Below are 21,740 nucleotides of genomic sequence, written 5' to 3'. Positions count from 1 at the left end.
TACTAGTATGCTGAGAGCTGCCGGGCTGAGCCTGCAAGAGACAAAGTACTCGGTGCTGATCTCGACCTCTTGGCTCTTCTAACTTCATGATGGTGAGTAGAATGAACATCCATACTTGTCCAGCACGTGATGCACGAACATTAATATATTGCTCTTATCATATGATACATCGAACGTGTTGCACGTCTGCAGCTGGCGAACCGGCATGAATTTACTATTTATTCTATCATACCGATCAGCATGTATGATACCGCATAAGAATCTTTGATGTTGAACAAGTCTCTCTAGATCTCAAGTATGGTCTAGACCTTAATACAAAGGGGCGACTGTCTTCCTTCAATTGGTCTGGGCTAAGTGTATGGAGACTCGAGATGGAGATGGAGATGATCGGAATTCGGGGCCTTCGGTAACATGAATGGTAACCGTTCTATTTCTGGTGTGACAGCGCTGGAAGCTGGCAGCACGTAGCTATACTAGGCTCTGACTATCCTCCGCTCCTGAAAACGCCAGACGACAACAGGTGTTCCTCAAGGTGCACAGATATGATTCTGTATGTCTTGGAACAGATTTTGGGTATGCACAAATATACACAAACACCCTCCAATCAAACTTGAAGGTGTTTTTTGCAATCATCACTTAGCAATATACCGTGACATCGACCATGTGCGGCGGCTGCGGCGACGAGGATGATATTGCCCGACCAAAATATTGGTCTTCCCAATATGAACGCGTAGTAGACGGAGTGGTAAGTCTTCAACAATTTCGAGAGCTAGAAAAATTATGACACCACCTTAGGAAACAGCCTTGAATCCCGTTTCTGCCAAGACTCTGCGGAAAGTATTACTTTGTCTGGTAGAGCAACGAGATGGAGGAGGAGTCAGACCCTGACGAATATGACGGCTGGCTCACGCTGACTTATGACGGGGACTCTAAGCTGGAGGCGGACACTCTTAACAATATCCACGGCTCTGCCTCGTTTGGCAATATCACGGGCTCGTTCAAGGGACTCGCTGTGAAGCACCAGGTTTCAAGGCATGGCAAGGGCGACAAAATTCCGAATTGCTGGGCTCTTTGCATGTCGACGCTACGTAAAGACGCCAAACCTGTCGATAAAATTGAGCAAATCACTTCAGATGAGGCCCACATGCTTACCGCCCTCGAAGTTCGAGACGATAATGGACATCCATTCGTGGAGTTCAGTTATGAATTGGGATGGTCAGGTTGCTCCCCCTGGTACTTGGTTTACATCGGGAAAAAGCAGGTGGATGAGAGCCATCCCAAAGGCTTGAGTGACGCGGAAATGAGTAGGCTAGGCATGGACATGGATGCTGAGGAAGTGGAGATAGCGGTGAATGGGGATGGGAGTGACGAGGAGGATGGCGAAGAGAATAGCGAGGAGAGTGATGAGGAGAGTGGCGAAGATGCTCCCGTCCCATCTCACCCCAGTGGTTCATCCATCGCAGGTGCAATGAAACGCAAAGCCGAAGAGGATGGGGAGGGGGACGGGATACAAAGGCCTTCGGTTAAAGCAAAGCGCGCACATCATTAACCATCTCGACGCGGGAGTCTTTTGCCTGTCGATGTATTTGTTTTGGTTCGTTAACAGCTTCTCACCTTCAAGTTTAATTGCTCATAGCCACCTATGTTAGTTTGCATATTAGTACATACATCTTACGGACGCTACCCAATACAGTATTGTTCTCTTCGTTATCTTCTCTCAGACAACGCAGGAAAGCGCGCGTCATTTGTGTGCCGGCATTCTGTCGGGCCGATTGCATCCCCTGGTTCGTTCCGCTTGCGATAACTTTCCCTTGGGTAAGGCGACAATTTCCAGTGAAAGACTGTGATATCACTATAGGTTGTGTAATGTGTTTTCATGGCTATGCATCATGTATCAAGAAGTTCGGGGGTATTCAAGGTACGTTCACCCTTTTTCGTTTCGTGCCGTTTGTGACTGATTTTCAGGACTTGTATCCTCTCTTAGTAGGTTTTCCAGTTCCTCCTGTCTGAAATTTATTATCGAGGGACGCCGGGAAAAGCGTCTTTGGAACTAGAACACGACTTTTGGCTTCGACATCAACATCTCTCAATATCCACCCAAAATGACCAGCGAGCCTCAAAGTATGGCGGCGTCATAAGTTCGAATCACCGCTCTACACCGGGGGAAGTTCAACTATTGAACGATCGCTGCATTCCCCATCCTTTTCCTTCTAGGCTTAGCCACTGCACCGTGCGCTTTGCATCACGCCTTGCCCTTTCATGTTGCCTGACGTATTCTTGGATTTCTAGATCTGCCAGCTGGGCGTCTCTCCTTCGGCGAATTTAAGTTGACTTTTCAGCTTGTTTTGTTTCATTGGAGTTTGACTTTCTCTATAGAATTTGATGCTTGTCTTTGCTCTCAGCTCTAACGATACATAACGCCGCATTCTTCCCGAAATTTTTGAGTCTTCGACTTTGGAAAACATGTGTTGCCGTCTGCATGCAACTGAACTGCTCGATAGGTAATACCATTTACATCCGACCATCATTCTCTTCTGACAGATGTTAAACTGATGGCTAGAGATGAACACTAGGATCCTTCGGTAACATGGATGGTAACTGTTCTATTTCTGGTGTGACAGCGCGGCTGCACCTAGGTGAGTTACTTCTCTGACTGTCTGCTCCTGAAAGCGCCAGACGATAACAACTGTTCCTCAAGAGTCAAGATACACAGACATGATACAAACATCCATCTCAGTTCTTACTCTGATTCGGTGCGTTAATCAGGACGACTGGTTGTGATTCATAGGCTCGTATATCCCCTCGGAGACTTCCCCGGTATTTTACCTCGCATGTAGACAGTATCTGGGCGACTGTCCGCATGGGCGGAAGATGCCATCAACGATCATTGCGAGCGTACAACTAGTGCAAAATCTCGAGCCGATAACGTTCATGTCACTTAACGTATTGTCGTCCCCGACGTTAACCTACTAGACCACAAAGTACAGAATTCGATGGCTCCGTCTGACGGTGCAGAACATCATATCCAGGAATATCCTTCTGAAAGTTTTGAGCCTTCGCCCTGGGAAAACATGTATTGCGGCATCTCCCCTCTGCAGGCTTTGAAGTGAAATCGATGACTATTCCTGTGTCATGTCACGATTCTGTTGATGCCGGTCTATCTATTCGGTATATCCCTGCTGCTCATCTTCGATATGTTTTGTTCTTGTCCTCCCACTCGTCTTGGTTCTTTATCAGTACATCCTGACTAGCTATATCTGGGACGGACTTCCTATCCTCTTTTACTTCTGCTCAGATTTTCACCAGGACAACTTTCGCTCTCCTTTTTCGAAAATGTCAATGACACGGCTGGCAGGAGACCGAACGCGCACTTGTGGTTCGAAGTATACAAATCGATTGAAAATCTACAAGAAGTGGTAAAAAGAGTTAGTACTAGTTCCACCAGAAAACACCAAGGGTATTAAGACTGCGTAGGATGTGAACCAACCAAATGCCGAACTACGCAATCCAACCTGCCAAAAATGTCAAGTCCCCTGCCTCACGCTCGGTAAAAGCTGCGTCCAAGTGTATGCCGACCGTGATAACCACCGCAAGGGACGTAAAGACATTCACGCCCATAACAATCATACAAAGACCTGGTAAAATTCCAATAGATGGACACGGAAATCAAATACAAACTAAAGAGGGATGCCTACCTCCCGCGAGACACGCTAAAGAGTAGGCAAGAAGCACCTGCGTCGCAGGGAAGAGGCTGATGTGGTACAAGACATCGTCTCGCTTCAAACGCGGTTTCAGACCCTGAGCGATTTATTCAGATCAATGACAGTGCTTTACGCCTCGGAAAATTCCTACCTCCTGATCGTAATATTTTTCTATGTTAGCGCAGCATAATTTTAAATCCCGCTGGTAAGATAGTCCCATGACGGACAGCAGTAACGGCAAGAGTATCAGCAACCGATAAAGCACACCAGAAATGGAGTCAAGATTTTGAACGGGTGAAAACAGCAAGCATGCAAGACTCGCAACGGCAACCATTCCTCGCTGCGAAATCGGACATGTCAGTCGTGTTGTAAGTTTGGTCAGACTGCCGCACGCGCATAACCGTTACACCAAAAGGTAGAATACTGAAAGCTTAGCTTTCAGTATCAGCGACAGTATATATACTGAGTATGGGAACTCAGGTAAGCCAGCGTGCTTACACGTGTAAGGTGGAATGGAAATGAAAGGTATACTCACGCCCATTTTGATCCCCACCATCGCGTCGAGCAAGCGCTTGTTATATGTCTGCTAACCGTTTTCCTCTCTCACCTCCTGCCACAATTGCTCGAGATCAGGCTGTTTGAGAGCGAGGCGGCAGATGATGGTGAAAGAACGCAGATCGAGAGGATCTGAGGGAGGTTTCAAGTGGTCAGGAATCGCGCGGCGTCAGTGTAGCTGTTGGACATTGCAAGTATGCCCAAAGTGCGCCTGTCATTTCGTCGTTCAGTGTAGCCGAGAGCAGGCTCACGATACAAACACGCATTATGCATACATAATTTCTGCCCTAAGAGCATGGGCCTACAAGTGGCAATGATGCATTGCATGATAAGTATGCATGGTGGAAGCAAGGGGAAGGGGGGAAGGTTACAGATCGTTGAAGATATCAATGACGCGGCTGGCAGGAGGAAACTAAACACTTACTCATGGTTGTGGTCCGAAACGTACAAATCGATTGAACATCTACAAGAAGTAGTAAAAAGGACATATGGGTACACGTATCCCATCAAATAACGCTAGGGGTATTACGAGTTTGTACGAGGTAAAGTAGGATGATGGCTAACCACATAACGCCAAATATTGAACACGACAACCTGATCCTTGGCTTGTCCCTCGTAAAAGTCGCGTCTAAGAGTATGCCGACCGTGACAACCACCGCAAGGGCGGTAAAGCTATTCATGCACAGAACAATGATTGAGAGACCTGGTAAAATTGTAACAAGTCAGCACCAAAAAACCAAACCGAAGAGGTGTGCCTACCGCCCGTGAGCAACGCCAAAGACCAGGCGAGAAGAGGAGACGTCATGCGAAAGAGACAGACGTGGATGATGACATCGCGTCCCCTCAAATTGGATCCTCTCTCCTGAACGAGGATTTAGGTCAATGACAGAGCTCTACACTTCGGAAAATTGCCTACCTCCTTGAAAAGTTCAATTACCTCCACAAATACGGTGGATATCGTAAACAACGACTGGCAACATAGTCCTACGATGGAATAGATGACCGACGCCATCAGAAGCAACGGATAAATCCCGCTCCTAATGGTATCGAAATTGTGAATGGGTGGAGTCAGCAAGCATGCAACATCCGCGACCGTAACCAGTCCTTGCTGCGAAAGCAGACATGTCAGTCTGCAAGACGGAATGGAAATGGACGGTATACTCACGCCCACAGTGATTCCCACCATAGTATGGCGCAAGCGGTCGTTATACGTCTTCCAGCCGTTTTCCTTTCTCACCTCCTGCCATACTTCCTCAAGATTGACAGGCTGTCCAAGAATGAACCAGGCGAGGGTAGTAAAACATCGAGCGCGGGGACCAGAGGGACGTTTCCAGTCGTCAGGCATATCTGGGAGCTTCTTTTCGCTCTCTCCGTGAGGTGGGACGTCACCCGTTGTCGTCAGGTCTTTTGAGATGTTGCTGGCTTGATCGAGAAGGGAAGGAGGAATATCGACAAAGCTGTCTGAATCTGTACTGGACATGGTCGGAGGTGGCTAGCGACGGTCTTGTTGAGCTTTAGAAGCGGTCTAGATAAATAAGCAATGTGAGGGGAAGTCGGCGGGAACGGGATATCTACCTGAGCGTTGTAGGTAAAGAGCTTGGGGTTCGAACGACGCGGGACGCGGGGTATGTTGCCTCAAATGCTAAAAGAGAAATTGTGTACTGTTTGACGAGTGACGTAGTTAGAATCAAATTGGTGTCACTTCGCCCGGGCGCAGCTGAGTGCTTGGGGAGACGGGGTATGAGGCAAAGTAATTTTTCGAAGAGCTACTATATGGCGCACAGACCTAGCACTTTTCAAGTGCGAAAAGTGTCAAAGACGCGTGCGCGTACAGCTTAGACCAACGTCGCGATTCGCAAGTTCTTGATCGTCCTATGTTAAAATCACTACTATTCATCAAATTCGCGTGCAGATCGTATCAAAATACTGACATTGCGATCTAGACGGAGCATATCGACCAGCATCATGATGTCTGAGAGCAATCAAGTCTCTCTAGGCCTTAATATTGGGAACGCCTGGCTTCAGCTGCCTTCCTTCGATTGGTCTGGCTAGGGCCCCAAGGGGACGATGGTGATTGGAATTCGGCGTGCGGTTTTGATTCCTTCGGTAACATCAATGGTGACCGTTCTATTTCTGGTATGATAGCGTGGCTATACAGGACCCCGGATAATGCCTATAAATCCCCAGATCCCCCAGGGAGCCAAAGATGTCCGGACAATTTATCGTAAATTTTGTCCGGACACGGGATCTAGGTTGAAAAAAAAACGCTGTTTTTGCTGTAGGATTGCTGTAGGATTGCTGTAGGACGCGTTTTTTTTTCACTCCGAGACATATTTTGGAGCAAATGTGCATATTGTAGACACAGATTAATCTACTGATGTATATCTTCCTCCTGAGTGGCTTGAACTCGTTTCGCTTCATCAACAGTCTCCTTGCTTCAACCAACTGGCCCTTAGCCTTCAGAAGTTCGTCGAACAGTGGCAGATCAACGGCTGGAACTTCAATACCTGCGGGGGTGACTTTGGGGGCAGTGGTTAGCATGCTGAGGAAGTCATGTGGCTACAGGAGTGCATGATGATAGCACTGGAATGCTGCCAGTCGCATTGAATGAAACGAAGAAATTGGTTCTAAAGCTAGGTAAGAAATGTTATCGATCTTTGCTGAACCATTGATCAGCGTGAACCATAACCATGACCGAGGAGGGGGGCAGCAATGGAGAATTGATGAATTCAGCGACAGAAAGCTTGTGCGACGGCAAGCGGCTGAGTTCAGTGGGAGGAATAGCTGATGCTGCTTCTCGGGCCTGGAGAACAATGTGTGGTAAATTTTTGATGTCGTACTTTTTCCCTTGCCCGATCCATTGACTAGCAATGAAGGGCAGTGGGTTGATTAGATCAATAATGTTCATTTGAATAGGAGATTATAGGAGTAGCTGGCGAAAAAAAGTTGGACCTTGGGATGCAGTTCTAGTATGATACTAGCTAGAGCCATAATATAAAAAGAACGACTATCTTCATTCTACTTGATCTGCCTAAGGGAGACTAAGCCAGAGCAGCTTGCAATATTTTTCAAACTTAACACTGGTAGCGGTCAACAAATTTGAATGAATTCTTGAAATGTGTCACCACTCACAAAAAGTAGCCACCTGGACGGAGACGAACTAGCAGTGAGTTTTGCGCTAGACAACACACACCTAGTCTAAATGGCTGATGCTCAATCCCTGAGAGCTAACTCCTATGTCCAGACCGCAATCTGGGTCCGAATCCCAAATGCCCCACCAATGTCCGGACCATGTATCTGGGAGAAGACTGATTTTTCCCAATTTTGTCCGGACCTGGAAATGGCCATCAGGCCTACTTTCTGTCCGGACATGCATCTGGGTTCTATAGGTATTATCTGAGGTCCTAGCTGTACATATCACAAGATGTCACATAGGTGAGCTACTTCCTGCTACTTCTCTGACTATCTTCTGCTCCTGAATACCAGATGACAACGTTAACAGAGACATGAATATACGTGTAAGCAGGAAATATTCAAAAAAATTTATATGCACAAATACTGTCATATACCAGATCTGAGCACCTCCAATACCACCTGTAAACATCCCCACCCCTGGTCCGACCCCCTGTTTCCCCATCCGCTCCATTCCTCCTTCCCTGACAATGCACGAAGTGCATCTCAGCAGGATTAGCCCTGCTACCTCTGCCTGACCCTGTTCCGCTCTTCTGACACTACCCCTATGTCCTCCGACCCCATACCCCTTCCATCCGACCCTATCTGGGGTTCCACTCCTCCACCCTATCGGTCCACCCGATCCTATTCCTACTCCCTCCGCTTTTCCAACCTGCGCGGATCCTTCAGTTCCGCTCGTATTCCCCCACCCAACTATTAGTCCATCCGACCACCTCACCGGTCCACTCCTGGACTAGGAACCACTCAACTGGTCCTGTCCCCATTTAGTATCATAGTTCCGCTTTTTGGATCACTGGTAAATCCTATACCCTAGCGATTATTGATCTGTCGCGTACATACTGTTCTCTGAGCCTTATTCTCGTATGTCTCAGTCATCCTCTGGTAATCCTGTACACTCAGCACATAGCCTTCTGCTATGCTATGCTCATCACTTAGAGTATATAAACATATATACATTTGTCTGTAGATACTCAGTCTGAATATTACCTTTTCTAAGCCCTGCTCTCCTGTTCTCTGACTTGGGCCTGATCCTAGTCAACTCCTGTTAAAGCCGCCTAGGGGATTGACTCCCTAGGTCAGCCATCCTCCAATCCTCCAATCCTCCAATCCCCCGTTCCCCCGTTCCCCCGTTCCCCCGTTCCCCCGTTCCCCCGTTCCCCCACTCCCCCGACTTCCCGTGCATCAGAGCTAGACCCCACACTCTTGCATCCATCCCCTCTATTCCGCTGTGGGGAACGTCCCCACTGTAGGCCCGTATCCCACATATTTCCCATGCCTTCCCACCATTTTCCCGTGCGTTCCGCTACCCATCCGCATCTTCCCTGACCCGTCCACTACACGGAACCAGGCGGAACCCAGCGGAACAATTGCATACCACACACATTATATTCCTTCAGCCTTCGGACATCCTCCTACGTCCTGTCCATGTCCTTCCATCCTCACTGGTGAGTACTAGCTATGTTCCCCGTGTCACTAACATGTTCCTATCTCATTTCCCATGTGTTACGGTACTTATATGGATCCTTCCGCTACTTGGGACCGATTCCTTATCTCACAGCCTCACCCGGTTGTAGCATATCGCATTTCGGAACCCCTTCCTATATAGGTAGCAATAGATGGGATCTTAGTTTTTTACCTTCTGATAGACTCGACTCCACTTCCACTTACAGAGTACTTCCCAGTACTCCACTCACTGTTTAAAATATCTTCCCGAATCTATTCCTGATCACATTGCATCGTTCCCGCCCCCGTGAGTTCCGCTCGAAACGCCCGACATCGGATCCGACAACTTGGAGCAAGTACCAGACACAAGCCTGGTCCGACTTTGCCCAATCATCCTCCTGCAGGCTCGTAGTTTCTTTTCCCTCCATTCGTTTCCCATTAGTTCCGTTTGTTCCCCGTTTGTCCTGTTTGCCCTGCATTAGTTCTGTTAGTTCCCTGTAGTTCTGCTCGTCACGTGCTGAGTTCCTGCTCGTCGGGAACCCTCCGCATCTTTGTGTTTCCAGTCCTAGTAAGGACCGGAACCCTTCAGGGTTGCTAGACAGAGTCTAGTCTTTGTTTCCTCGCACTTATTTGAGGACTCGCTACCCAGTAGCAATCCACTTGGGACGAGTATAAGCCTCGCACCCTTGTTAAACTTCTGATTCACACAGAGTCTATTTTCCTCACCCACACCGCTCTGCTTCGGACTTCGTCCAAGCAGTTCCTTCTGCTCCACTTCTACTGTTGGTTCTGACCGCAGTAGTCTCCTGCTTCCCTCCTGTCAGGCGGAACAACCCCTGCCCAACTTTCCCACGCTCACCTAGTAGTCTGTCGGTCCTCCTTCAGAGGACCCCTGTTCTGACGTCCTGTCGGAACCCATAGAATTTGTGTTGGACTACATTCTGAAATTAGGGGCATGTACTCGGGTAAGGGGCACAGCGTACGAGCTGAAGCCAAGCCCCTCACACTCTGCTTTACCCCTGAGCACAGTCTTAACAAATACACACAAACATTTTCCAAGTCAAATGGACTTTATATATGGATGTCTTTGTTCAACGCACCGAATTTCATCAACCATGTGGGCCTGCTATGGTGACGAGCCTGAAGATGAAGATGATATTGCCATTGAACGACCCAAATATTGGTCGCACAAAGATAAATGCATAATTGAAGGTGTAGTAAGTTCCTCCACAACTAACTTCGAGGTCTACAAAATTTATGACGTCATTTTGAACCTAGCAAACAGCATTAAATCCTGTGTCTCCCAGAAGTCTCTGTGGGAAATATTACTTTGCCTGGGAGGGCGACCAGCTCAGGGAGCAGCTGAATCCTCGTGAATATGATGGCTGGCTCATGCTGACTTATGAAGAGGACTCCGAGACTGATGATCTCAGCAATATCCATGGTGCTGCCTCATTTGGCAATATTACAGGCACCTTCAAGGGACTTGTTGCCTGGCGCTGTTTTATGAGGGATGAGAATATGAAAGGCGCAGAAATTCCGAATTCCTGGGCACTTTTCAGGTTAACACCATGTGAAGACACCAAACCTGACAATGAAAATGTGGAGGATACTTGGCATGAGAGCAACCATGACATTACTGCCCTCGAGGTTCAGGACGATAATGGACATCCGTTCATGGAGTTCGTTTATGAAGTGGGCGAGATGCATTGCTCTACCATGTACTTGGTTTACATTGGGAAAAGGCATGTGGATGGCCATCCCAAAGGCTTGAGTAGCGCAGAATGCAGTAGGCTGGGCATGGAGGAGGAGACTAAAGAAATGGAGAGGGCAATGAATGAGGAGGGAAGTGATGAGGAAAGTGATGAGGGAAGTGATGGGGGGGGGGGGGGGTAACGAGAAGAATGATGAGGAGAATGATGAGGAGAATGATGAAGAAATTTCCCTTCAATGTCAGCCCAGTGGTTCCGGTTCGTCCAATGCAGGCTCAATGAAATGCAAAGCCGAGGAGGAAGAGGAAGGGGAGGTGCCTGATGAGAAACTGAGACTTTCGGTTAAGCCAAAGCTTGAACATCTTTAGCCATCTCAATGCAGAGTCCTTTACTTGTCAATATGTTTGTTTTGATTCATTTAAATTTTTCCTCAAATTCTACCACTCGTGTCAAACTCGTATGCATAATTTGGAGAGTCGCAATGTTTGTTGTCACAGGCTTGACGAAACTTGAAGCAAGACTAGAGAAACTGGTGTATGATTTAAATGGTCAGTTACACCAAGATGGAGTAGCCAATGAGACAACAGTGTTGAGTAGTTACAAGCCAGAAATCAGATACTTCATCGCATGAAATGCTCAATGTGCATAGGACAGCACAGAACACCTATGAAAGGGAAAAGTGAAAATTATTATCGAGACAGAAAGTTTTGGCAGATGTTAGGTACTGTGCCGACTCAGGAAGCAGAGGGGTCAGGGCTTGGCTTCAGCTCTTGTGCTGTGCCCTTAGCCGAGTACGTGCCTCAAATTTGGAGCGGGTCCGACGTTGTCTGACGGTAGGACAAATGGACCGCTTGGGTCTGCTTTGAGGGTCGGGGAATAAGAGCTACTAGTGGCGGACCAACTAGGAGCGGAGCAGAGAAGGCGGGGAGTGATGTGGAGAGTGGATAGGAGCAGGGGAATGTTGGTAGGGGCGGGGAAAGCGGAGGATAATATGGAGGGACAAGGGAGAATATCTGATAGGGGCAGAGTATAGGGGGAAGACTTAGAGCATGGCTCTAAGTCGGAGCGGAGGTCGGAGGGTCGGAGGTGACAACAAGTTGAGACTTGTGTCCAGAGGAGGCAAGGACTTACTGAGAATCCTCACAAGATGTAACTGCGAGAAGACAAGTAATATTAAGACTGAGGAAAATATCTAAGTACAGGATATGTTATATACTTCTATGTATGAGGCAGTGATCAGGATAACTATGTAGTAAAGCTATGTACCAAGGACATAGTTTGTAAGTATTTTACATAGGCAAAGACATAAGTTGGAGTGGATATCAATATGTATGCGTTGGATCAGTGATTGAGCGGTAATAGGATTACCGGTCATCTGGAAGTAAGGGTCTATGAACTAAAGGGGGAAGTATATATCTAAAAGGGGAAAGAGGTCCAGTTGAATGGAGAGGTTTATGGAAGGGGACCGGTTGAGCGGAAGCATAGGGGTGGAATGCGGACTTGTGGTTGGATGGAGCGGAGGATGGATGGAGCGGAGGGGGTCGGAAAGCAGAGCGGATATCAATATTGGAGCGGTCGGATCAGGTATATGACAGCAGATGACCTCATGGCTGGGACAATGATGACGGCAACCAAAGGAAATCCCTGCTCCACCAGTTGAGTCTTGTGTTGGTTGTCCCCTGAGACCTTTGTGTATATGCTACAGCTGGACCTTGTGCTGTTGAACTGTCGCCATTTTGTTGCTTGCATGTTGCATATATGCAGCTGCTTCTGCGTCAGATTCAGGAACAATCCCATATCTCTGCAAATCAATTTAATTTTTTTAAAAAAAAAACACACAATTATAGTGATGACAAGTGCTCACATCTTCGTGCCAAGCAGCAACATCCAAATTGACAGGCCATTTGGATATTTTCATAGGAGATAAGCTGGAATTCCAATGCTGGGGCTGGAACGGTATTGTTTGGGGTATATCTGCAGATCGAGTGCTGAAACTCAGCAAACTGAATAGATTGTGCCAACAAGGGGGGGACAATGGGCTTGCAGAAGGAGCTGCACAACGAGGTGCGCAGTTTATATCAGTGTTCCAGAAGTTGTTGTCCTGTATCAGTGTCAGGTGTGTGAGAACTCAGGAATAAAAGCTACACTGACATGTTTTGCAAAGCCTCTGTTGTTTGCCTGCTGTCTAGAGACCGAGTGGGGTCAAAGACCTAACGAGATGAATAAGTGTTCAAAGCATCAATCCACAACCAATTGGTGTACATCTCTAGATGGAGCTGCGCGTCCCTAGTCAAGAAGTGAGGTGCAGTGTAAAAAAGAAGCAGAGATGACTTGCCTTGAGCTTCATGTCAGGCTTTGCATTGCTTTCATTCACACTCAGAATGACAACAGATAAGCATGCTCACATTATCTGAACTAACCCGCTGTTTGAGCACTGCTTCCAGGCTCCATACATATGTTTTTGTGTCCATTCCAGCACTGACAATGCATCTTCCATCGGGGGACATGACAACAGCGAATAGTTGATCATCATGCAAGAGTGGGTCTCTGACTGGCTGATCGGTCTTGAGGTTCCAGATGCGAACTGACGCTGTTGGTTTGACCTTGAAAAATGACAAGTTCCTGCCCATCAATCAACTGCCATTTTTGGATGGTGTGTTTCAATGAAGCGGATAAGATGTGTGCACCATCCTTGGACCGACACAACGATGTCACTGACGCTCCATGTCCCTTGATCTCCATCCCCAGGTCGTCATCCTTTGACCACACATGGATCATCTTGTCCTCCCTCCGCTCACCAATTCATTGCCTTGTGGTGAGTATTTGATGGCAAGCAGCCGACCATGACTGGTCTCTACCGGTGGTGCAATTCTTTGGCCAGTATCCGTGTTCCAGCATCATATTAAACCATCTTGTGATCCACTTACTATCTCCCGGGTGTTGGATGACCAGTCAAGGCACTGTGCTGGAGGAGCATTATGCCCATCCCACGGGTCACCAACCATGATGCCCTCCTTTACGTTCCAAAGCCATAGCCTGCTGCTTGTGTTTCCACATACGACCATTGTTTCATCTGAAAATACTGTCATCAAGCCCACCCCTCCCCCGCCACCATTCCAAGGCTTTCCTACTGGCTCTGCGTCCCTTGTCCACTGACGAATTGAACCATCATCCGATGTGCTGATGATATTGCAATTGATGCCAATGCAGGCAAGGCTCCATATGCATTCAGAGTGACCCTCAATAGTGCACTCCAGTGTCAAGCTCCCTGGTGGATGTTCTGGCATTGGTTTCTTCCATGATGTCGTCCGAGTGTTGTGATTAATGAAGTAGGACCGACCAAATGGTGAGATGTGCCATTCACTTTCAGGAATGAGATATCCCGGATTATCTATGTTCAATTATGAATTCCTTGTTCCTAATGGCAAGTTCTTTACTGACCTAGTCGCACCCCTGGTAAAGGTCGGTGCCATGAAGTCATTAAGAGTGAGTTGTCTTGATAGAACAGTGTTCCATCCAGCATCCTAGACTGCTGCCATTTAGGAGGAAACACGTCATTCCCGCCTGCTTCTTGTTTAATCGGTCAGTGCTATCACAAGGTGGTTGCTCACCTTCTTCCTAAAGTGCATCCTGGCAGTGCTGAGCACCATAGGTGGCGGATTCTTCTCGCCCATCCGAAGAGGTGTAACAAACGCTGGTGAGTCTAATAGCGCTTTTTTCCGCATTGCTGATGTGTTAGACCTGCCTTCATCTCGTAACATGACGCTGATTTAAATGGGCTTTATGGATAGAACTAGTGGATCACAGCATGTTCAATGCACAGAATTGCTGGTGGCCAGGTGAAACATAACATGTTAGTGACAGTGCAGGGTGGTCGGTGTCGCATCCTCATGGGGCGCCTTACATGGCAAAACACGTAATTTGCAGACCAAACATAGCACGAGAAGGATAATTCAGATGTATGGCAGATGCCAACCTTGGTGTATTCTGAGCAAAATTCATATAAAATAAAAAACTATGTGTCTCACACCACTTTATGGATAACTTTTCATTGTCATGGGAGATCACCAATGGAACATCATGGTAACATCATCATTAAGTGATTTAGAGATTATACACATGGTGACCCCTGGTTGTCATTCATATGTAATGGCACTTGTATGGTCGATATCTTGAGCTGTGTGTCTGTTGGATGTGAGCCTTATGTATTCTTAATGTATGTTGTATATCGCTAGGAGGCCCATAGGAGGAAAACAAATCATTATAACATCACATCGAAGTTTGCCAGGATCAAAGCATATGAACACGCGCTCAATGAGTGTCCAAGTAATGTTAAAACTACATTTTACATTTCAAGTATTCACAACACATGCTATGGAATGATACAGTTTAACATGATATGCAGTATATACCATCAATCAACTGATAACAAAGGCTCAGGATGGAAAAGCATTGCATGAGTACAAAACTCGGCCCATATTTGCCCAAGTAAGCCCTCACAACTTTGATCCCCACCTACACTTGCAGCTCCGTCCTTGAGCCACTGTTCAATGAACTGGCCCTCGAGGGGAATCCTTGCGTCCCACCTCAACCAACTGCCACCTGGGAAGTCTGGGTAAGCACCAACAAAAGCGAACCAGAATGTGTCGCGACCCCATGTCCACTGTTGTGAATTTGACGGTATGTTAACCAGCCAGCACTGGATCTGCTCTAACAACCTTGACCAATGGCAAGAATCCGTCGGGTTGAAATCGGATGGCAATGGGAGGAATGTAATGGGTATGTCGACATGCCAGTTGTAGGGCTCTAGTTTGTGTCCACTTTCACTCACAGCAGCAACCTGAGATTATTAAAATTGTTGAATCTCACAAGAGAAGGTTGTGCACATACATTTTCAGATATAGAACCCTCACTGGTAGGATACCCGTCCAAAGCAAGAGATTCTATGACCAGTGTTGCGAATGAGCTATACTCCTCTGCAATTGAAACAGAGATTTGGATCAGCTAAAATGGAAATAAGAACTATTAGCAAATCAGTCTGAAAGGTCAGGAGGGGGCAGTATTACAACAATGCCGTGAATGAGGTGCCTCGGGAGAGTACCTGAAAAGCAGACACCAATGCACAAAGGCTGTATGGACGTGTCTTGTGTGTGTTGCACCACATGAACTGTTGGATATAATGTTACTGTGAGTGGTGTCATATGGGCCCAGTTTGTTGTGCTTGAAAACCCACAATGATTCATTCGAGTTCGTGTTGGAGTTCGCAATTGAATGAAGCACTTACATTTGGCACGTGATCAATGGACTTCGCAAGATTTGGCGCTGACTTGAGTCGTCGACCAGCAGCGATTATGAATGGGATACCTATCGATGGAACAAGTATTTTAAAGAGTGTTTATATATTTAAACCCTCACATGTGTAGTCTTCAAATACTGCAATGCAGCACTGCACTCGTGTCACTTGCATGGTCTGTCCCCCAAACAAGAATGGATTCCTGGACAATGGAGCGCAGGCACGTCAAGTCTCACTGTGATAGTGCCATTCACAAGTGGCACATTACTCTCAAACATTCTGGGAGAACCTATGTGTCCTGCACTCGATGACTTCAATATGGAAGTCGACCATAACTCCGGATCTTTCCAGCACGACACTGATGGTGGCCAATATGAACCCGGGGATCCCAGCAATGAATCCAACAGTGGGCAGCCAGCACCGATATCGGCACGTGTTGAAGATGAACCAATCCCACTGTCTGAACTATGGGATGTAGAATTGCATTGTGATACCTACGAGATCAGTGGGGGACTGGGATCTTTTTGATGAATTTAAGGCTTCACTACTCGACAACGATAAACTTTTCAGGACGCCTCTTGCTCCTCTCAAAGATGAGATGGGCACTCAAGATGTTGAGCCTGATTTCAGGATTGAGTTATCGTGTCAGTTTTCAGTATTGCAGGTTCATTTGCGATATTGACACAATTGCAGGCGAATCAGAAATTCCTACCAATTCTGGCTCGATACACGAGAAAGTTAAGCATGGGAGTCTGTACTATCCTTGGTCATTGAAGGGAGTAAGTTTCATTTGTTGTTGTTTCAGATGTCGATGATATTCATTATCTTTCAAAAGCACTTCGTGACATCACTTTTGTTTAGTTCGGCACTGGCTGCCCTTTTCAGAAGCACAGAAGAGAGCTGTTCTTAGCTGGGCCAGGGACCTTGGTGCTCGCGACGTCCCATCTCTCAGGGCTGTTAAGCAATCAAACGAGCGCATCCATGGACTTGTCAGAAATCCGATGCGCAAAGTCACATCTGCATCTGGCAATATATTTTATATCAACGACATCGGACATGCGATCGCAAAGGTAAAATAAGAGTACGACAACTACCTACTCTAACTATATACTTCAGGATTATGCAAACCCACTCACTCACTATGCTGGACTATCCGGAGGACAGAGGAGCTGGGATGTCTCAAGTCTGTCATGGGCAGAAGATGCTGCTAGAACTGCCATCACCTCTGGCAGCTTGTGTGGATGGCAACATTTACTTTGTCCATGAACATCTGCAAGAATGCTCGGGAGACTATTTTGTCCCCGAGCACTTTTTTAATGCTTCATATGATCCATTGAACCCAGGGCGCTCACACGGTCTAGGTCAGCAGAAGGAGTTATACACCATGGGCCGTGCTGTGAAATATACAGATGTACGCAATTTGATTTGGCTGATACTGCGACAGCATGCTGACACGTCAGCTAGGCTGGTTTTATTGTCAGTGATGAACAAGAGGTTGTACCGGTTTCGATCTTCAGGCATTCATTCGAGGATATTGTGGGTGAGCTCACATGTGGGGTTACAGGTAGGTTTACATTCAAAGCAAGGGCGATGAACTACTTAGTATAATTTTAGCATCGTCTGAAAAATATCTAAAGCTTGTACCACACCCACTCCATGAAAAAGTGAAGGGTCGAATGGTGTATTCAGTCCCTCTGATCATATTTATGGATGATGTTTCCGGGAATGTCTTGAAACAGTGGAACAAGCACCATGCAATATACATGTCAAATGCCAACTTGCCTTGTGAGATGCTGGAGAAGGAATTCTGCGTTCAATTTGTAATGTCATCCCTGCACGCTGTGCCAATGGAATTAATGCATGCAATGAGGGAGTCTATTGAGTGCGTGTTCTCTGCTGTTCATAACATTTTGTTAGCTCAAGTATGAGTAGCAACACGGCAGAGTCAGGGATCATTGCATGGGACTGTAAATTCGATGAGTAAGTGATGCTTATTCCTTCTGGACTCTTTGTCGCAGGAGACAATCCAATGCAGGCACAAGAATGTAGTCATGCAGGGTTGAACTGTAATTACTTTTGCAGGACCTGCCACATTGGTGGCATGAAAGAATACAAGGAGTTGGACGTCGGTTACAACAGTATTTTCACAGTATGTCATCCAAAAAGACAGCTATTCACTGATCTAGGAAACGAGACAGAAAGGAAACCTCTGAACACCCAAAGAAATGACATTGCAAGTCTGTCAGCAATTTGAGACGGCGTTATGCTCGGGAGCTGCAGGGAAGATTGCAGCCGCCACAACGTCAACTGGAGTTCGTGACTCTCTTTCATCTTCGCTCATTAATACACTGGTAGAATTGGGCAAGAAACTGCGAAAACGAGACACAGGACAGTCAGCGTTAGCAGAATCTGAAGTTTGTGCTAAGCTGGAGGACGAGCTCGAGCATTTGTTGCAAAGCAGGACATGCTATGATGCGATAAACCCCCTTCTCGGGATGAACGGTAAGCATTATTGGACCATTCTTCGTGTGCCATTGAACTAATTCAGATTCTATACCTACATAGGACTCAATATTCACCTCGACACTCCGACCGAGATTCTTCACACTGTTCTACTTGGCGTTGTGAAGTATTTCTGGGGCCAGACTGTCTTTCTACTCGAGAAAGCAAAACTACTCACTGTGTTTCAGACGCGTCTCGCCTCATTGGAAACGGATGGCTTGAATGTGCCGTCCCTGAATGCTGACTACATTTGTCACTATAAAGGGGGCTTGATCGGCAAGCATTTCAAAAGTCTTGCACAGGTTATGCCATTCGCTGTGTATGACCTTGTTCCAAAGAGCGTTCTCGATGGATGGACTGCAATCAGAGAATTGGTTGTCCTCATTTGGCATACAAAAATCAACGACACTGAAAGCTACTTGGCAGCACTATCTCGAAAAATTGGCGACTTTCTCAATGTTACTGCACAATGTGCTCCAAGTATCTTAATCAGCAAACCGAAGTTTCATTTTTTGGTTCACCTCCCAGCATTCATCCAACACTTTGGACCTGCGATCATTTTCTCTACAGAACACTACGAATCCTTCAATCATGTCTTCCAGCTTACATGCATTTTCAGTAATCAACAAGCTCCAAGTCGGGACACATGTACTACATTTGTTCACAATGACACTATCAAGCACATTGCCACAGGTGGGTATTGGTATGATGCTGATGCAGAACAATGGGTTCAGAGAGGCCCGCAGGTTGTCACCTACCTTGAAGACCATCCTGAACATGGTTGACTGCTTGGGATTCCCAATGAAAATCTTGTAGATCCAGGTATGGTTAATCAAACAGTCTCATCTGAAGTTCCAGAGATTGACCATGCTATGGAAGGCACAGGTACAATTTCGACAACTGGAAGGTCTAAGCGCGATTCCATTCCATGGGAAATAACTTGTTGCGCAAAAATACTCAAGGGGAACTTTTTCCAAAGTCCTTCTCACACACATTACTACCAGGGGATTTCAGTTGTGACTGGTGAGCATGAACATTCGCGAGTGGATGGGCATGTTATCTTTTGAGACACAGTCAAGGAGAAGGTGCATTTTCGCTTGTTGTATTATTGCCAGTGAAATGCTAACTGGCTATTTACTACTAGACTTGTATTGGACGCATCCACAAAATCTTGATCTTGACAATGACCCAGCGCGCAGTCGCATTTGTTGCTCTCCAAGTCTTTTCCATCATGCCTGCATGCCACCCTTTGCTTCACCTGCTGTGCCTTGTGCTTACTGATGAGGAAGTAGTAGTGTCAGAAATGGTGAGCCTTCCTACTTCCTATGCATTTACTTTGCAATTCAAGTTGCATTGCAGGATATTGTGTGTGCAGTGAACCTTCAGCACAATTGTCTCGACGCGAACTGTACAGACTTGTCTACTAAGCATGTATGGCAGGAACGGACACAGACTGACCAAATGACAAGTATTGTGGAACACCAACCATCACCACACTATCTCCTCAACACATTCTCCATCCACAACTACCAGCATATCCATTCTTTTCTCCCGGAATCGCTTTGCGAGACACCACTACGAGTTGCAGATCCTGGAGCTGTCCAAAAAGCTGCTGTGAAACAGATGCAAGGAAAGAGATTAGCAAAAAAACTGGAGGAGAGGCGGCAATCCCACCCAATGACAAAGGTGGCACACTGGCCTGTGTTTGATCATGGGCCCAAGAAACAGGCTAAGGCCAAAACAACAGGAAAGAAGCCCGTTCAGCCTGCAACACGCACCAAGGGAGCTAAAGTGGGAACTCCACAGTATCACCCACTCACTTTCTCACCACCTGTTCAAAATGACAGCACATCCTGGACACACTTCCAACCCACATCAAGCACTGGAAGCATTGCGCACCTCCCTCTCCAACCACAACCTCATTCTTATCCACCTGCTCAATGCTTTGCCCCCCTCACTGTTCCATCGCAACTTGCTGGTGCTTCGAGTTCGTTCCCAGCATACCAATCACATTTATCACCACCAATGTTTGCGCCACCCCCACAGATATCTCCTTCAAGTTGGCCATCTCAGGCGCCTTCCTTTCCCGCATATTCTAGTCACAATCATTTTAGTTCTATAATTCACTCATCCCACCTGTTTGAGTACCTACTGCTCATGAATAATTGTATCCCCCAGTCCCAGAAACTCATTCTTGCCAATCAGGTCCTTATCATCCACCTCATCATTATTTCCCCCCCTAGTTGTTTGTAATATTGTGACATGGCTCTCATTGCGCCAGAATAACACTTATTTTTCAGCCAAGATGTGACTGAGAGAAGACCCTCTTCATAAACTGGCAAGTGCAATTCATCAATTTTCTCTTGCCGGGGGTGCTGAACTGACATCATGACTTCATACCAAACAGTGCCGAATTTTTTGCCAGGTCAACTTCATCGCTCAAACAACACACACACATTTTTTCGACCCCCTCATCAACCCTATCTTACACCAAAACAACACTTGTTTTTTCAGCCAAGATGTGACTGAGAGAAGACCCTCCTCATAAACCAGCAAGTGCAATTCATCAATTTTCTCTTGCCGGGGGTGCTGAACCGACATCACTCAAACGACACACGCGCATTTTTTTGACCCACTCATCAACCCTACCTTACATGATATCACTCTGAAGAACGCACTAATCACCTCTCATGGACAGTATTGAAGATGGGCTCTCTAAGTGTCATTCAATCATATTTTAACATACATGATGAAGATTTAAATGAGGTCAAATATCTCGGTAGAGTCACCATTCGTCAACAAATCCGTACGTAGTATCATCAAATTTGTGCAGAGTGCAAGCTGCATTTCTATAACTCCCTGCCAGTGCCGCGCTCCATTTGGCACCTCCTCCATATCATCTATATTCACATGGACACTACCCACCTTCTACCTTGGTCACTATCAACTTGTCCCATCTCTGCTGTACCACTTGTCTCACCAACTTTGATTTCAATGATCTTGAATTGTGGCGTTGAGCCCCGAACTTGCGTGGGAAGTGTTGTTAATACCTTAAAAAATCAAAACCTAACTTCTGTGTTCAGTTCAGTTGACCCCAAAGGACCACTCAAGATGATGTTGAACCATTTTCCACTTTGCTCGACATCTGGGAGCTCCCAGCGGGCGAGCAGTGTTGGTCCCAGACCACAAGGACAGGGCTTGGCACCACCCCAGGCTGGTAGACCTCATGGTCGCTCACTGCTTGGTTCTGATGCAGGGCTCTCGACCCACTCTGGTCCCACTGCAGATCACAGAGGCATCAGCTCGAACTCTCGACCCCAAGTGGCACGTTGTAGGACGCGG

The 21,740-nt window shown here is 46.8% G+C and overlaps 7 protein-coding genes across 7 annotated transcripts; 4 read left to right on the top strand and 3 right to left on the bottom strand.

Annotated features, from left to right (window-relative positions):
• Window positions 1–466: 466 nt before the first annotated feature.
• On the top strand, window positions 467–1,710 carry EDB91DRAFT_1158123 (uncharacterized protein). Its single transcript, XM_041319695.1, has 4 exons — window positions 467–573; window positions 641–745; window positions 796–1,594; window positions 1,650–1,710. Exon 3 carries the CDS (start codon window positions 866–868, stop codon window positions 1,547–1,549), a length of 684 nt encoding a protein of 227 aa, XP_041172908.1. The 5' UTR covers window positions 467–573; window positions 641–745; window positions 796–865; the 3' UTR covers window positions 1,550–1,594; window positions 1,650–1,710.
• A 1,466-nt stretch (window positions 1,711–3,176) lies between these two features.
• Window positions 3,177–4,467, bottom strand: EDB91DRAFT_1158122 (uncharacterized protein). The gene is made up of 4 exons (XM_041319694.1): window positions 4,237–4,467; window positions 3,853–4,163; window positions 3,696–3,798; window positions 3,177–3,635 (listed from the first exon to the last, which is right to left on the bottom strand). The coding sequence occupies exons 2-4, from the start codon at window positions 4,033–4,035 to the stop codon at window positions 3,499–3,501; spliced, it is 423 nt and encodes a 140-aa protein (XP_041172907.1). The 5' UTR covers window positions 4,036–4,163; window positions 4,237–4,467; the 3' UTR covers window positions 3,177–3,498.
• Window positions 4,468–4,509: 42 nt separating this feature from the next.
• EDB91DRAFT_796292 (uncharacterized protein) lies at window positions 4,510–5,972 on the bottom strand. Its single transcript, XM_041328425.1, has 5 exons — window positions 5,832–5,972; window positions 5,422–5,768; window positions 5,173–5,364; window positions 5,016–5,118; window positions 4,510–4,959 (listed from the first exon to the last, which is right to left on the bottom strand). The coding sequence occupies exons 2-5, from the start codon at window positions 5,734–5,736 to the stop codon at window positions 4,763–4,765; spliced, it is 807 nt and encodes a 268-aa protein (XP_041172906.1). The 5' UTR covers window positions 5,737–5,768; window positions 5,832–5,972; the 3' UTR covers window positions 4,510–4,762.
• Window positions 5,973–10,006: 4,034 nt separating this feature from the next.
• Window positions 10,007–10,787, top strand: EDB91DRAFT_1252803 (uncharacterized protein; the record flags this gene model as incomplete). The annotated part of the gene is made up of 2 exons (XM_041323559.1): window positions 10,007–10,108; window positions 10,170–10,787. The coding sequence occupies 2 exons, from the start codon at window positions 10,007–10,009 to the stop codon at window positions 10,785–10,787; spliced, it is 720 nt and encodes a 239-aa protein (XP_041172905.1).
• A 4,230-nt stretch (window positions 10,788–15,017) lies between these two features.
• On the bottom strand, window positions 15,018–15,767 carry EDB91DRAFT_1085568 (uncharacterized protein; the record flags this gene model as incomplete). The annotated part of the gene is made up of 3 exons (XM_041315911.1): window positions 15,018–15,443; window positions 15,494–15,607; window positions 15,705–15,767. The coding sequence occupies 3 exons, from the start codon at window positions 15,765–15,767 to the stop codon at window positions 15,018–15,020; spliced, it is 603 nt and encodes a 200-aa protein (XP_041172904.1).
• Window positions 15,768–17,572: 1,805 nt separating this feature from the next.
• Window positions 17,573–19,214, top strand: EDB91DRAFT_1239152 (uncharacterized protein; the record flags this gene model as incomplete). The annotated part of the gene is made up of 6 exons (XM_041321816.1): window positions 17,573–17,778; window positions 17,814–17,818; window positions 17,882–18,034; window positions 18,120–18,398; window positions 18,462–18,856; window positions 19,092–19,214. 6 exons carry the CDS (start codon window positions 17,573–17,575, stop codon window positions 19,212–19,214), a joined length of 1,161 nt encoding a protein of 386 aa, XP_041172903.1.
• Window positions 19,215–19,754: 540 nt separating this feature from the next.
• Window positions 19,755–19,964, top strand: EDB91DRAFT_1032398 (uncharacterized protein; the record flags this gene model as incomplete). Its single annotated transcript, XM_041312746.1, has 1 exon — window positions 19,755–19,964. A coding segment is annotated over one exon (210 nt), but the record flags the coding sequence as incomplete, so codon positions are not given.
• Between the last annotated feature and the right edge of the window lie 1,776 nt (window positions 19,965–21,740).

This window comes from Suillus paluster (assembly GCF_016628075.1).
Source record: "Suillus paluster strain FC165 chromosome Unknown EDB91scaffold_73, whole genome shotgun sequence".
NCBI classification, from domain to species: domain Eukaryota; kingdom Fungi; phylum Basidiomycota; class Agaricomycetes; order Boletales; family Suillaceae; genus Suillus; species Suillus paluster.
The sequence above is the reverse complement of the archived record's forward strand: the minus strand, read 5'-3'. Positions and strand labels throughout refer to the sequence as shown.